A 16,245-nucleotide genomic window follows, 5' to 3' on the forward strand; every position below is an offset into this window, starting at 1 on the left:
ATGAAGGCAGGAATGAATGGGAAGGGAAGGAAATTCACGATCCAGCTTCGGTACCGAAGAAGATCTATGGAATTACACTGGGTAAGAGCTGACTCATGGAAGAGCTCCATGGATTCTGTATGGGTCGGAAAATGGGAAACTGCAAGTAAGGAAACTGTCTTCTACTTTCTTTAAGGAAACACAACCTTGTGTACTTTGCTTTCAGCTAGACATAAGTGCAGTGAGAAAAAAAAAAAAAGACAAATTTCTTCTAGATAGTTGCTGCATGCATCATTATTTTCCAGCACAATTTGTTACTGTAAGCAATCCTAGGCAAAAGATCCCAAGCCATAAGTGCCATAATGAAAGAGGCATCAGCACGGTGAGAAATAGTTAAAAATTATATTCAGTCCTCCAAGTGTTTTCAAATCACAGTAAAGAAGAAAGCTGCAGGTATTTTTGAAAGAATCTGGAATTTGAAAATACTTTATACTACTCAAAATGGAGCTGCTAATCCTGGCCTTCCATGTGTATGAAACTATGAAGTTAACTTATGTGAAAATATTTTATAAGTACCCCATAAAAAAGTCCAGTAGAACAAATATGCATTATTCCTTTTTCAGGATGCTGTTTCTGCATTAATGAAAAAGAAAAAAAAATATTTTCTTCTCATGGCACAGGTATTAAGAGCGAAAGGAACATGTGTAATTAAAATGTTTGCTTGTTTCTCATCTGCTTTTTAACTGGAGTTAACTGGTACTTACCATCCACCCTAGGAGACATAAAGAACTGTGTGCAACTGAAAATGAGAGAGACATTTCTCCCAAACTCCTGGAGAAGATCAAATGATGCTCTAATCAAGGACTACTATTTTTTAAAATATGCTGGACAGACACTTTTCCTATGTAGCAGTGCCCAGAAATCTCAAAAACAGAACATATGAAACGGCACACATTTGTCCCCAAAAGGATGAAAGCAATTCAGTAGCCACCTACAAATAGAAATACCTGCCAGACAGCAAAAGACTCAGAAGCAAACAAAAATCTATCACCGTCCTCTGAATCGTTGACAACTCCCAGAATTTCAGCAGCACTAAGGACTTTCAGTCATGCTCCCATTTTGGCCTCCACTGTATCCAATGTCAGACAAATCCTGGTCCTCCTATGACTAGAAATTTGAAAAGTGATGCAGTGCATACTCACATTGATACCATCCCAGGAGAAATCCGTCCGTGTTTGCTAAAGAAAGCAAAGAATGGCACCACGTCAGTGTAACAAACAACTTGCAAGCAACCATGCAACTCCAACAATTTGCCAAAATCAACAGGCACTGCTTTCTGGTGTATTATAAAAAACTTGCGCCTTTCAAGATGGCTTCATTCCCTGCTGGTGATTATGGTGCCTGTAAGTGTGTTTGAAGGTGAAATAGTGAGCAGGGTGACAGAGTAGGAAAGAGAAAAGCACCTTTTCACAAGGCTCCCCTCCTAAGTGTGGGATGCACCACTTTGAGGTTAACACAAGGAGGAGCTACACCACCTTCGTATTTTGAGTGTCCTACAGCAAGCAGCTCAATTCTGCTGAAATTATTTTCTCCTGCAGTGTTCCGGTTTGTCCACCCTGACTCACTCACCCCTTGCAAACCAGAAACATTTCCCACATCAGCCATCACAGTACCAGAGCGTGTTCCCTTCAGCTGGGAGGACTCACACTTCAGCAGCTTGGGTTTGGGGATGGAGACACTCAGGAAAATTCAGATGACTCATGTTACACCTATGGTATCCATTCATATAAATCAAAATGTTCCCTGAGGTGTGGTTTATGCTCATTGACTTTTAGATCTGCTTTGATTTGACTGAATTCTCCATATAGGATTGGGCCCAACAATTTCTGCCAGGACTCCATGAAACTCTAAATGTCTTGAAGTTACTTTCCAAGCCAGCAAGGTACACAAAAAAATCCCAACAAAACAAATATATATATATACACACACCCCTATTAACATTTTTTAAGGTTTTGCAAACTGTATGTTATTTGTTAAGCTTATTTGCGCACATTATTTATGATTCTTCAAATATTATGCACTTAAAATAGATTTTACCTTTCTATTAATCATTACTGAATACTCTGAACCTTACAAAGCTGAAAATTCAGGTATCTAGGAATGCAGAAGCTGCAATAATTCAGTGAACCAGTCCTTAAAATACGGCATGGTAAGTCAGCTGTCGGTGAGTTGCTAGTAAATGCACCTCTATAATTCAAAACACAGACAAATGTGTTTCTTCAAAAGATTTCATGGCTGTGCTGCAGAAGCTGGCACAGACACGGTGCTGGACATTCCAATGTGAACCCCTTATTCAAGGAATGCAGACCTACAGGCTTCTCAGAACTGTCACTGCTGTTTTCATGTTGTGCTCCACTCCCATCATGACTGGTTAAAAAGCACTTTCCTTTGCAGATTCTTACTCACTATGGATCTTGTGAAGGGAGTGACTCAGTTCTATTCAGAGCAAGCCAAACTACCCAGGTATGATCCTCAGGAGCTCACTGGCATTCCAGTCCTCTCACAGATGTTGTCTCAGTGATGCACAACACCCATTTCTGAACTCAGAATTCAAACTCTCCCATCCCCTTGGCTAAAAAGCTCTGGGCCAGGCACTCACCTCAGTGGAAGGTCGATGGAAGCTGCTGCCATGCAGAGAACTGGTGCTGTCCATATTGATTTGGTCCACATCTTTCAGTCCCTTCCAGTCTACTGCAATCACCTCGTTTCCTGTGGGAACACATCTGGTCAGGCTTCTGAATGCCACTACAATTTGTTCCATCAGTCTTAAGCCAACTCAACTAAGCAAGCAGGAGAATCATTGAGTTTAAGGCCAGAACAGACTTAAATCAAATATTCCATTTTTAATCAGACCACATGTACCTGATCATCAACTATTATATTTCTATCTCCATATGAAAACTAGTCACTTGTGTTTCCCTCAAGCATGATGCATGCTTAGCTAAAGTACAGATTCATCCAGTAATGATGTGTGACTGGGAAAAAAACCAACTTCTTTAATATTCCCTTTCATATTAAACCATCATCCCTTAAAAAGGCATTTCACCATTATGGTTGGCCATCAGTTTAGAGCTGCTGGAGCCTTTGCTTTGTCATCCTCAGCAAGATAAAAGACCTTTTTAATACCTGCCATTACATTTCAAATTTTAAATAACAATAATATAAAATATAAATAACAAAATTTTATTAAGATTAAAAAAATAAATATTATTAAATTTAGAAAGTGAAACTAAATGCTTAAAAGCACATGTTAGTAGTCAGACAGGTAACCAGGACTGCTCTGTGAAGTCAGCAATTTACTGTGTCTTCAGCCTGTGTGCCATCCTCAAACTCTGGTTACAGTTACTTGCTCCCATGTCAAGAAGGAACAATTGTACTGTCCTTAAACCTGAGCCTCCTACAGTCTGTCAAGAAATGTAGCTGTCAAAATAATCATCTCTTCCTGGGATCAATTCAGCAAGGTCTAGTCTGTTTGGATTGAATGTGAATGGTTCTACTTTCGTGGTCTTCTAACCTATTTTTTACTCTTTATAGCAAATTTCTCCTCCACATATGCAAAGCTCCTTGCTCATTCTAGCAGCCCTGGCACATTTACGGAGGGCTCATCACTGCACTTCCCCAGCACAAATCTTCTGACAGGTGAGAGATGCTGCACTCCACCCCACACAGGTCTGCAGGAGCCAAGGAGGCACTTAAGGCATCCATCAGCTGGAATTCAAAATGCAAGAAACCTGATTTTGTCCCCTAAAAAGGCTAAACATGGCAATATGAAAAACATCAGAAAGACAATGCTATTTGCATATTGGGGTGTCCACCACACCTTCACATCTCAAACTTCTGCTGTGCAGGAAGATCCATTTCTGAGAGAACTAAGGGATATTTTTTCCTTCACATCCAAATCAGGATCATTAGAACCAAGTGCTTTAATAGCATCCCCCATATGTTTCTAATTAGGCTGAGTAAAGCTGCTGCTCTCTGAGTTGCAGCTCCTTGCAAAACTCAAGGAACTGAAAAGAAAAAGAAATTCTGCATGCTACAAAGCACCGAGGTCATACACAGCCAGACCTCAGGAGAAGGCAGGACATGGCTATGACAAGCATGACAAGCACCACCTTTGAGGGCTGTGATCCTCTTAGCTGGTTTTCCTGACAAGCACATGTATGTTTTGGGCCCCACTGAGCTCTTGCAGGCTGCACTGCCACTGACTGGACTGGCAACCTGGAGTCCAGCAAAGCAACAGAGGCACATCTGGGGATTTCTGTACTCAAGCAAGAGCAGCAAGGCTTAATAGGCCACTTGTGAGCTGCCTGATACCACCATGGCTGGGAACCTCTCTTATCTTGTATTATAGGCATCCAAGTGGAGCTTCCAGGGCTAGAAGCCTCTGTGGCAAAGGGAAGTTCCAGGCAGAGCAGTGAAAGCCCAGCTGACAGTCCCAGGTGCATCAGCTGTAAGGTCTGGCTGTGGCTTAGAATGGAACACACTTGTACTCAGCACCCCTGGACAGGGAAGGGGTAAAGGGAAGGAGGAGGGAGCACTACCAGGAAGTGCAGTTCTAGAGAGGAAGGAGTGGAGGGGCTGACTGTGATCAGGCTGAGCTGAGGTCAGTGGGAGGATGAAACTGGTGCAAAGAGCAAAGCAGGAGCCTGCCCCTCCATACTGGGATCCAGCTGCCTTTTCCTGTCTGTGCTCCTTCCCTACATCTGCAACCCTTCACACTAGAAGGGGAGTGCTGGGGCAACTCCTGCCACGGAGGTGAAGAAGACAGGGATGCTGGAGGGGCAGGAGAGACATCAGCTCTCCCGAGCAGAAGGTCCTGTACAGAACACTTCAGTGCAGGTAACAGTGTCACGCCTGTTTTAACTCAGTTTACCCGAGGTCCTTTCCCTGTACCCCCAGCTCTCTCTGAGCATCATGCTGTGGCCCTTCTGTAAGTCTAGAGCCACCCTGGCACACACTGCAAGCAGGCTGCAGCACCATTCTGGGCACGCCCTGCAAAGACACCTCCAGCCCAGCCAAAGAAAGAGGAGCCTCTTGCTCAGCACAGGTGACTCCACAGCCCCCACATTCAGCAAATGACACTCAGCCTTTTTTCTCAATGCTGCAAGCCCACCGATGGTTTTCTCCCAGTGTTAGAATGTGGAAAACAGTCACAGAACCACAGGATGGTTTGGGCTGGAAGGGACCTTAAATAACATCCAGTTTCACCCCCCTGCCACGGACAAGGACACCTTTCTCTAGACCAGGGTACTCAGAGCCCTGTCCAACCTGGCCTTGAACACTCCCAGAGATGGGGCACCTGCAGCTTCTCTGGGCAACCTGTGCCAGTGCCTCACCATCCTCACAGGAGAGAATTTCTTCTTATTGTCAAATTTAAACCAATCCTCTTCCATTCTGAAGCCACCTCCCCTGGCACAATCATGCCCGTGTAAGTTGTCCCTCCCCAGCTTTCAGGCCCCCTTTAGGTACTGGAAGGTGCTAAAAGGTCTCCCAGGAGTTTTCTCTTGTCCAGGCTGAATATTAATACTATTCTGGCAGCATCAAATGGTTGAAGAACATCAAACAATTATTTGTCTCAAAGTCCACACCTGTTCTACACCTGTAATAGCAAAACTAAAGAACTACAGAATTTATTTACTAATGTTTCTTTCCAGTTGAAACAGCTCATCTACCTAGCTCAGGGAAAAAGAATGAGTAATATGTGATTTTGCATGCTCTGTAAAGAATGAATAATTTTTGAAAATAAATTATTGGTCCAAACAGTTTCACAGGTACTAAGAGAGAAATATATTGAGAGAAAATAACTCTTTAACATCTGTTAAATTGTTTTAAATGCAGTCATTTCTGCTGAAAAGTTACAGCATCACACACTGGTTGAAAAGAAAATGTCTGTGTTCTAAGTGATGTTGGGCCTGGGGCAACATTACTTTCTCTTATTGAAAGTTGGATAAAGGTTAGTGGGGTTTTTTTCTCTCCTGCTAGAAATAGCAAGAGCAACATTAACCCATGTTAGACCAAGACATGAAAAAACAAGTTCTGCCCTGACAGATGGAAGGAAATAAACATGGAAAATCAGAAAAAAATATGGAGAGTAAAGTGGGGAAAGAGAAAATGAAAGCAGTACTTTGTAAATTAGTATTCTTTTTAACCGGTCTCTTGTCAACCTCTTTCTCCCTGCAATTAGTACAGAGTTTTTTTCTTTTGTAATGGTATGTTTCTTCTCCAATATAATTTCTCCCATCCATCTTCCATTCCAGCTTCTGATAATCATCATGATTACTCCATTTGTAATTCTATGATCAATCGCCTCTTACAGAATAGTATTTGCTCTTCTCCATATAGAGCTGATAAGAATTTTAAAATGAGTGGGTCATAAAACTAATTTTAAAGTGGAATTTTTATAAACATGCTATCAAATTTCTCATATAGATGTTCTGAAATGAGGTGATGAAAGTTGAAAGATAACTGGTTTCTGATTTGACATTGTTTCTGTATAGTGTGTATAGAAAGAATATAGAGGGTATTAATTTTCATTGAACTCTTAAAAGATGTCTTCATTTTATTTAAAAATTTATTATTTGGTTTGAGCTTTCTTAACATCATAGATTTCATACTTGTTTTGGAAGACTCAGTAGATGGCTGAAGAAAAAGTAGTAAGCTGATTAGGTGAAGCAGAGAGGGAAAATGAAAGCTGTCAAAATACATTAAGCCACATTATTTCAGATCATGGCTGCTTTGTATTTTTTAACACAAATTAGATAAAAACAAAGTCTGCAAAAACACTCAAAAGAAAAATATGTCTCCATTACAATTGAGGCAACATTGCAACTCAAGTAATTTAAGCCTTTGGGAGAAAATATCATCCCTTTTTGTCTTACAGTATTGTTAAGGTAAAACACAAGATTTATTTTTAAGTCAAGTTTCTAAATAATAAAGATGAAAAACACTTAAAACGGAAAAAACATGGGGGAAAGAAAATATCCTTTTCCCCGCTTCTTGCTTTATTTTGGGTTTTTTGAGCATAATAACTTTGGACTCTCAGGAATTAGGGAATGTGTGCAGTAAGCATTCCCAAGTAAAGTGATCATTTTGATGAATGCACTGGAAAAATAAAAAAAAAAACCAACATCTGGATGACTTCACCTCACCTTGCTGATCTATTATTACTACTTTTTTACTATTTCTGTAGCTCATTTTGCCACATACCTTAATTTACCATGGAGAGACACTGAGTTTCTTATTTGGACATATTTTCATTTTCCTTGCATTTCTGTGATCTTAAGAAATTCACCTGGTTTTGAATTACTCAAAACTTAATCTAACGAAGCCCATTCTCCTTGGGTCTCCTCCTGACATTTTCTCGATTGCCATTTCCACTGTGCATTAATCAATTCTATATTTGGTACCTGTGCCTGCATTTTGTTCATTTACCAAGGTCCATACTTGGCTTCTGCATCTATGACTTTAATCTGCATCTGCAGCCATTAATAATCTATTGTTTGTAACTTGTGTGCTGGATGTTAAACATCATCTCCAATTTGTCTTCTCTTTGTGCCACACCAAATAGGTGAATAGAGTTTGAGAGTCTTACATTTTGCTTCTCCCTTCCAAACATCCTGCTGGTGAAGGATACACACCACATACCAAACAAGTATTTGCGTTATTTGCTTTCTGATGTGTCATGCCAATTAACACAAGAAACATTTTAATTAATTCCAGCACTGCTATTATCCCCCCCTTAGCACACTTTCTTCTGTTTCTCAAATGCTACTTTCCAGCAGAGAGTAGAAACCTTGTCATTTGATATTGGTAACCAACGCTAATGTTGGTAAAGATGAATATTTAGAGCAAATGGTTCAATTATTCTTTTCCATTCCCCCTTTTTTCCCCCGAACAACTAAGAAAACAACAAATGTAATTGCAGTAATTATGATCAGTCTTTAAATTGTTCTTTCTCTGATACCAATTTTCACAATACTCGTGGGAGTGTGTATCTTTGTCAAACACAGCATCATCATGTCTTGTCAAGTGTGGTTGAAATTAAAGCAGTTGAAGCTACTGGGAAGGACTGACAGATGGGTGGCTAGAATAACCATAGAAATCTTCTCCCTCCCTGCCTGCTTTACACAGAGCCCATCAAAGCTATCTAAAAGGTCATCAAGGAAAGGAATAAACCTCTTGTCAATGGAGCTGGCCCTGGGGTGAACCTCTGAAAGAAGCACTCAAATTCTCTTAGGTAAAGCTGAGAAATCCATCAACCCAAGTTTTTCACCTAACTCTGTAAGAATTCTAGCTCATACTGCGTAAGGAAGCATAATAATGAGTTCTCTGCTGCTGGCACCTACCAACAGGGTCAGTTGTGGAAGAAAAACAGAAAAAACCCTATTTTTGTGGAGGAGACAGAGCTGAACAGTTTGGTGCTCATCAAAGCACAGAAATGTCTTGGTCTCCACAAACAAGGTATCTCTGATAGAAAATGGAAGCACCTATAGCTCTGACATGTCTGTAGGATTAGGAATCAGATGGGCACTTCTCAGGATCTTTGCTTTGAATTTGGATAATTTCAGTAACCTCTCCCTGCATTGTAGGTCCCTTTCCAGAGCTGTTTAGGAGATGGAATTAATGAACAAAGCGACAGCACCTACATTTTTCTTCTTGACTGGAAACACTGTCAAACCAATACTAAAGGCTACTGCACATTTTCAAGCAAAAGGTGATGAGCAGAGAGCCCAATGCCAGACACAAGCAGCTCTGCTCTGAGAAGCCATCATGTCATTTGGGCTAAGCAGGTACTGCAAAATGCAACACATCCAATTAACACAAACTCAAAAAACCCCAAACCTCAGAGTACTGTCTCATTTGCAGAACAAGTATCAGCCAGCATGAACAGCGGTGACGGGCTTATCCTCATTCTTCACTGCTTCTCTGAAGTGCAGAGAATGTGTCCCCAGGGGCCTCACTCAGCACAGTAAGTATGAAAACGTCAATATGAAGCAAGGTAGCAGCCCTCTCTGGCTGGCCTGTGGCCAGCGTTACAGAAGTAACACGCAGCAGGCATTTTCATACCTTGCTCTCCATAGGTGTTTAAATTTTAATCCCTCTGTAGCCAGCGTGTCACGTGGGCACTGTCCTGGAGCACAGGAATACTATTAGACATGCCATCTTCATGCTGTAGTTTCATCCTTAACAGTGGGGAAGAAGAACCACCCCAGTTCTCCTCGACCAGCAGAACACAATGAACCTTTCTCACCTCAGGGATGCTCCTGGTCCCTCTTTGTGCAATGGACAAAACAAGAGCCTGCTCCAAACACCAGCACACGGGGGCAGTGGCAGCCTGTGGGTTTCCACCTCCACTCACCTGCCTCACCTCCTTACCTGCCTGTGGGGTATCACCCTGGCAGCCCCAGAGTTTACAACCAGGTGGCTACACCTTTCTCCACCACAGCCATCACACACTTCTCAGTCCTCACAAAGTAGCATCTGGTTTTGGGGCAGCAGCAGTGGTCAGAGCCAGACAGGAAGCACTGAGGCTGCTGACTCCTTGTCACCACTCTCCCCCAAAAAACGAAGTGTATACCTCAGCCCTTTCCTCATCTTTTGTCCCTGTGTTTTCCTCCACAACCAATAAAGGATGAAAATTCTCCTTAGCCCTCCTTTGGCTGCTTATGCATTTAGAGAAACATTTTTATTGTCTTTTATGGCAGTGGTCAGACTAAATTCTGGTTGGTCTTTGGCCTTTCTAATTTTCTCTCTGCACTACCTCACAACATCCTTGTAATCTTCCTGAACGACCTGCCCCTTCTTCAAAGGTAAAACACTCTTTATTTCCTGAGTTTCACACAAAGCTCTCTGTCCAGCCAGGCTGGTCTTTTTCCCCACCAGCTCATCTTTCAGCACACAGGGATAGCCTGCTTCTGCACCTTTAGAATATCCTCTTGAAGAATGTCCAGCCTTCCTGTGCTTCTCTGCCCTTCAGGACTGCCTCTTAAGGGACTCAGTGAAACAGTCTCCTAAACAAGTTAAAGTCTGACCTCCGTAAGTCCAAGGTGGCAGTTCTGCTGACTCTGCTCCTTACTGCTCTGAGAATCAAAAGCTCTCTCATTTTGTGATGGCTAAGCCCAAGACAGCCTCCAAACACCACATCACCCACAAGTCCTTCTCTGTTCACAAACAACAGGTCCAGCAGGTGCCTTCCCTAGCTGGCACATTCACCAGCTATGTCTGGAAATTGTTACACACACTCCAGGAAACTCCTAGTCTGTTTCCTCTCTGCTGTATTGTATTTCCAGCAGACACCTAGTAAGAGAAATTTCCCAATCCTAGAAAGCCACCACCAGGGCTTCAGGTGTCCTCAGCAGTCAGAGCTCCACAGCTCCCTAAGCCACTGGGGAAAATGACAAAGAGCTGCTGGCCCTGGGACTGCAGGGGCTGAGCTCACCAGGCAGAGCTGCAGGCACCGAATGCCCAGCCCTGCACCTGCTCAGGTGAGGCCACACCTCACCATCACAAACACCATCACACCAACCCCTAACCCACCCCATGATTTTCCCCACTGTCCCTGAGGGCATCCACACCCACACAGGGGGTACTTACTGCTCAAGAGGCCCCTCTGATCTCCAAGGGCTACGCCACATCAAGGGAACAGTCACCACTCTCTGCCAGCTATATAGGTATCATTTGTTCAACCTCTCCCTTAAACCCAAACACGGGGTTAACAACCCCTTAGACCCCTGACACATGGTTGTAGGACCACTCTTTGTCAGAAGAGAATGGAGAACCCCACTGCCAGTTTCTACTTCCAGCTAATTCAATGGACTACTTGGAGTATCAGCTGGAAAAATCCTTCATCAAGCAAAAGGTACAAGTTTCTTCAGAGGACTCCCCAAGCCATGTGTTTTCTGAAGTCAGAGGGAGGGAGACTGGCACACCACACACACCAATGCTCTGTCTCCTCCAGAACTTAAAATTTTTATTCTGGCTGCACTTCTCCAATCTTTACTTGCACAGTTTCCACAAAATTCTGGGTCCTCTTTATCAATTATCCTGTTCCTCACCAAGCTGGATATGCCCAGCTCCAGGAGGAGGAAATCTCAAGACCCCAGCAACTAACAGTGCTATTTCTATTCCTGTGCTCTGGGCAGAGCATCACTAGGCAGCACCTACCAGTTCCTGGATATCCTGTAAATACAGAGATGCTCTCTGCTCACTGTTCCCCTTTTTCCAGATTTTAGCCTGTTAGTTTGCTCTTTTTTCTTATTGTTTTCTTCTTCCCACCCCCGGCTCCTCAGTGATTGGACTTTTTTTTCCTCTCTGGTTTCTTTTCTTCATTCTCTTCTTCTTTTGAGAACTGGTGGGAAAGGAGGTATTTAATATTTGTTTGGGATGGCTATAAGCTTGTCCTTAAAGTGGGAGTGGATGGGTAAGAAAGACAGGAAACAATTCAAAAAGGGGAAACAGCAGCGATATTTCCCCAGAATATTTGTCCTAACCTGTCACAATTTACACCTTAAGCAGGTCCCAAGACAGACATTGCCTCTGTATTTAGTAATTTTTAAAGGATTCATCTGTTCACTTCTAAGATAAAAAAAAGCCTTTTAGTACCCGTAGCATCCTGTCAAGTACTTCCACAATTGAATTCTCTGTTACATGAGGAAGTGCTGACTTTTATTTGCTTTAAACTTGCCACTTGCTAGTTTCATTTGATGTTTAGACTCTGTTTTAAAATTGATACTGAAATAGTCTTCCCTCACCATTTTCTCCATACTGTTCCTATCCCAGAGAAAATTAATGATTTTATAGAGATCTGTCATATCCTTAACCATCTCATTTCCATACTTAAGAAATCCTTATTTAAATGGCTCCTTTCATATTATCCACACGATACCTTTGATTGTCTTTCCTGCCCTTTTCTGAATCTTTTCTAGTTTGATTATGACCTTCTTGAAATGAGAATAGAGCATTAGGGTCAACGCATTATAAAATATCAAAATGATGGAACCATATGGATAAATGCATAGTATAATGCTGTTTCTCATTTTTTTCTCCTAATCTTCTCCTAATTGCTAACATTTGATTGGCATTTTTTAGTGGTACTAAGCATTAAGCCGCACATTATAACCACAAGATCTCGTTCCTGCATGGTAATAGTGAACTCAGAACCTCCATCATTGCAAATGTAACTCTAGAATTGCTTTGCCTGTGTGCATCCTCTTACATTTATCCACATCAAATTTCACCCATAATTTATGTCATTCGATATTGTGAAACCAAATGACCTAATAATTCGATATTGTGAAATCCTTTTTCAAATTGCTCCATGCAGTTTTCTGCCTGCTGCCCCAAATGATTACTTTATTGTCGTACTTTGTTACCTCATTATGTATCCCTCCCCCTTTTTCATATCGTTTATGGATATGCACAAATCTTGAAAAAATATCTCTGTGAAAAGCTGACATTTCATGCTAATCCTTGTTTCCTGTCTTTACCCAGCTACTTAAGGAACTTCTCTGATTCAACAGCAGATTCGTGTCTTTTAACAGCCTGGGGTGAGTGACCTTGACAAATGTGTTTTGCAAATCCAAGTGGACTATTGCCACTGGACCTCCTCTGTTAATATTGCTTGTTGACCTCTTCTCAGACTTATAAATTGTGATATCCACTAACAACAGTGGGGTTAACTCTTTCTCAGTACATCCTGTGTGTCCACGCGTGCACCAATTCTGTTTTTCAGAGGAAAGTTTATCAGCTTGCCACATAGGCAGATCTTGTTTACTAGCTTGTAGTTTTCCAGATCTCAAAATCATTTTAAAAACTGGCATCACACTATCTACCTTCCAATCTTCTTGTACCAAAGCAACTGTAAGTCATTACAGATAACAATCTGCAGTTCAGCTCTTTCAGCCTCAAACTTCTCCAGAAGCCTTCAATGAATCTCATCTGACCACTCTTTTGTCTACCTGCTCTACAGCCTCACTGAGGCTCTGATTTGAAACTGATGTGATGCACCTCCAACAAGGAAAAGTTCCACAGGATAAAGTTCCACAACTTCTTCCAGAATGAACAGATAAAAAATTGTTGGGCTTTTGAGGCTGGGGGCAGAGGGTTGTGATGTTCTGCTATGGTCTTAATCTGAGTCAGCTGAAGCCTCTTTAGTAGTAACACCGTGCACTAAGTCCTCCTAGCCATTGCAAAAGGCAAGTTATTTGCCTTTTACAGGCTCTTTGAATAGCTGCTGAAGTAAACATTTAATCTGCAGCCTGCCGAGCTTCCTGCCTTCACAGCCTCTTTGATCTTCCTCTGGCTGCCACAGCTTTCTGTCACCATCCTGGCCAGCAAACATAAATGGCCAGTAGTACAAACCCTAAAACTCCTTTTCCCATGTGGAATGTCAATCCATATGTTCACCATTTGGGTCACCAAACTGTTTTCTCCAGCACACTTTAGAAATTTGGAACTGAAACTTTCCCCATGAGCCATGTTTGATCAGCATCTGCAAATACAACCACATTCATTCTGGGATATAAAAATATGTTTCATTTAAAAGTCTGGTATACTCCTGGACTCGAGAACATGTCACACTTAAACTCACAGAGAAACATCCTGATCATCTAATCTAATCTCCTTAAAATAATAGAGGCTAAATGTCTTCCCTTGTTAATTTCTGTTGCTGGGCTTGAACTAGAGCATTTTTCAAAATCTTGATTTTATTGTGTTCATGTGAAAGAGGGCTCAGTACAACTCTCAGTAAATTATCCCTATAGTTCAGTATTTTTACTTTTTGATTTTTGCCTCATTTCCAATCTGAATGTACCTGCCATTCTCCTATCACATCTTAACAGTTTTCTACTAGGTTGAAGAGTCAAATGACTTTGAGGTGTTTTTTTTCTTCAGTGAAACACTTAAAGACTGTAATCAATTCACTTCTGTAAGTTTTTATTCACGGTTCTGTGTTTATTTTCTTGTCATGCTTCAGTTTTTCAGTATTTCTCAAAAGGATAATAATAGAACTAGACAAAGCAGATGAAAAATAAGTTTTTTCACATGTGCCAAATGCAGAGGAAAATATGCTTTTCTCTCCTCCTGTTCAATATTCAAGATCAAAGAACCACATCAGCTTCCTTGGCTGCAGCATCTCAGTAGTAGCTGTTGATTTACTGATTACCAGTTCCAGTATCTGTAAGTTTATTTAGTGTGACCGCTTTCTAACACAGAGTTCTGGTCCTGTAAATACTATCCACAGTCTGCCATTAGATATATGAACTCATATTTGGTTAGAATGAAACACACACACACACAGTCTGTCAGTACTTAAAATGAATCAAACTGTTCTGTATCAGTGATTTATCCCTTTCATTTGTTACCTTCATTTTTAGCAGTTCTTCCAGTCACTCCAGATCCTACCAGGTTTATCAGTATTTTAGATCTCCCTGAGGATTTTGAGCAGTATGTTAAAATCAAACGGTACTTGGCAAAATTAGAGCCACAGTTTTTCAACAGTGATTCTCTCCTTGTTACTATATTGCTATCTATTGAATTTAGATGCATTTAAAATGTACTGTACTCATATATTAACTAATAATCTTGTGGTGCTAATCTGATTGCTAGCTGATTAGAGGTTATACCTTTTACCAATCTCATATTTTACCTCCGTTACCACGATTGTAGGTAAAGGTACTTCTATCAGAGAAGTACTTGGCTGCAAGGAGTCTCATAAAGAAATGAAATTAAATTAGCTTGACAGGCTCTGTTTTGTATAAGCCCATTCTCACTGGTATATTGTCCTTCTAATATTTTATTGGAAATCTTAATGAATTGATAAAATTAAATACATATGTCATCTCACAAAACCTTTAAAGTTGTGCTAACGCCCCGGCTTTTCACTTGAGGCCTTCTTCACTATTTCAAAACCTTATAAAACAAAGCTTTGACTTTTTATCCAGGCACTTAAAAACTCATGATTGTGAATTACCTTCAATTGGTTGTTTTAAGTATCAGTCTAAAATTACAGTTGTTTGATGCTGGAGAGCATAACCCTATTAAATAAGCTGGAAACTATTTTTTCTACTTTCCCCCAAGAAAGCAGGCCTAAAGCATTTATTGATTAGTTCACTTCTGCTTCAATACACAGCAGTCTATAGAATTAACACTCCCAGCTGTATCATGCCAATGAATTCATTACTTCCATTTTTTCATCAGCTCCTTTGTAATTTCTTTCATAATTCCTTCAATATTACTGTCCATAAGAGTTCACAAAGTCGGTATGCTCTTCCCCATTCTGTTCCTCAAATCAATCTCCTGCACTGTACACACACTAAAGTCTCACGCCAATCAGCAACATGCCAAAGACTGATTTCTGTTCTCAATGACTGTTTCTGACACATACATACCTTGCACACTTTTTTTAGGACTGTTTCCTTATAAAGCCAGGCTTATGCAGTCATTCTTCTTTGCTAGCTTCTCCCCACCACAACTTTGAAACCACTCACCTGTACTTCAGAAACTCTGACGAGAGAGGGAGGTCTCAGAGATCACCTGTTTGTACAGGTGTACAGGTGTTTGTCCCTTCAGGACAACTGGCTGCTAGGTCTGGGAGATGGTCTCTGCTCAGAATCTTACTGCCAGAAACAAGCTCTCATCCCTGAGCTCTTTACTTGAGTTTCTAAGAGATCAGATTGAGAATTGCTCGAAAGAGGAAAAGCCAGACTGAGAAGAAATACAAGCAGTGAAGTGAGACCAACCCCTAAGCAATCTGATCTGGAAGGTGTTCCTTTGTCCCTCTGTTTGTCTCTATCCCAAGTAAGAGAGGAACAAGACAAACCCAGATGCCCCTTTTCATGAATTCCCACTCTTTTACTCACATCACCTACAGTTTCTACACAGAGCCCTGTGCTCCTTCCCCTTCCACCTGTGTGCATGCAACTAAATGAAAATGTCCCTACTTTCATGACTCAGTTTCATTCTGCATTACCATCTCCTTTCTGAGGCTTCTCCCTCCCTCTATTCCTTTTCACGGACTCACTGAGATGTTGAAGGCGAAGGAGGAAGGAATCGGACACCTCGACACACACTTGGTACGTGTGAGGTACGTATGCAGAGGGGATGTCTCACTTTTTCACACTCCGAGTGTGTAGACCACAGATCTCACCTCACACACCTACAGATCAGTGGAGGGGATGAGTAAGGAGAAAAATGCAGGGGATGTGCACT

At 41.4% G+C, this 16,245-nt stretch overlaps 1 protein-coding gene across 1 annotated transcript in view; it reads right to left on the reverse strand.

Moving 5' to 3' along the window:
- The window catches only part of FAM131B (family with sequence similarity 131 member B), a 29,517-nt gene that overhangs the window by 8,601 nt on the left and 4,671 nt on the right, over positions 1–16,245 (reverse strand). The window contains exons 2-3 of the mRNA XM_086882622.1: positions 2,639–2,748; positions 1,182–1,217 (exon numbers count right to left, since the gene is read on the reverse strand). Coding sequence (XP_086738748.1) covers positions 1,182–1,217; positions 2,639–2,748 — 146 coding nt within the window. The remainder of the gene's footprint in view (positions 1–1,181; positions 1,218–2,638; positions 2,749–16,245) is intronic.

The sequence above is a fragment of the Cyanistes caeruleus genome, chromosome 3, assembly GCF_971803275.1.
Source record: "Cyanistes caeruleus chromosome 3, bCyaCae1.hap1.1, whole genome shotgun sequence".
In the NCBI taxonomy this organism is placed as follows: domain Eukaryota; kingdom Metazoa; phylum Chordata; class Aves; order Passeriformes; family Paridae; genus Cyanistes; species Cyanistes caeruleus.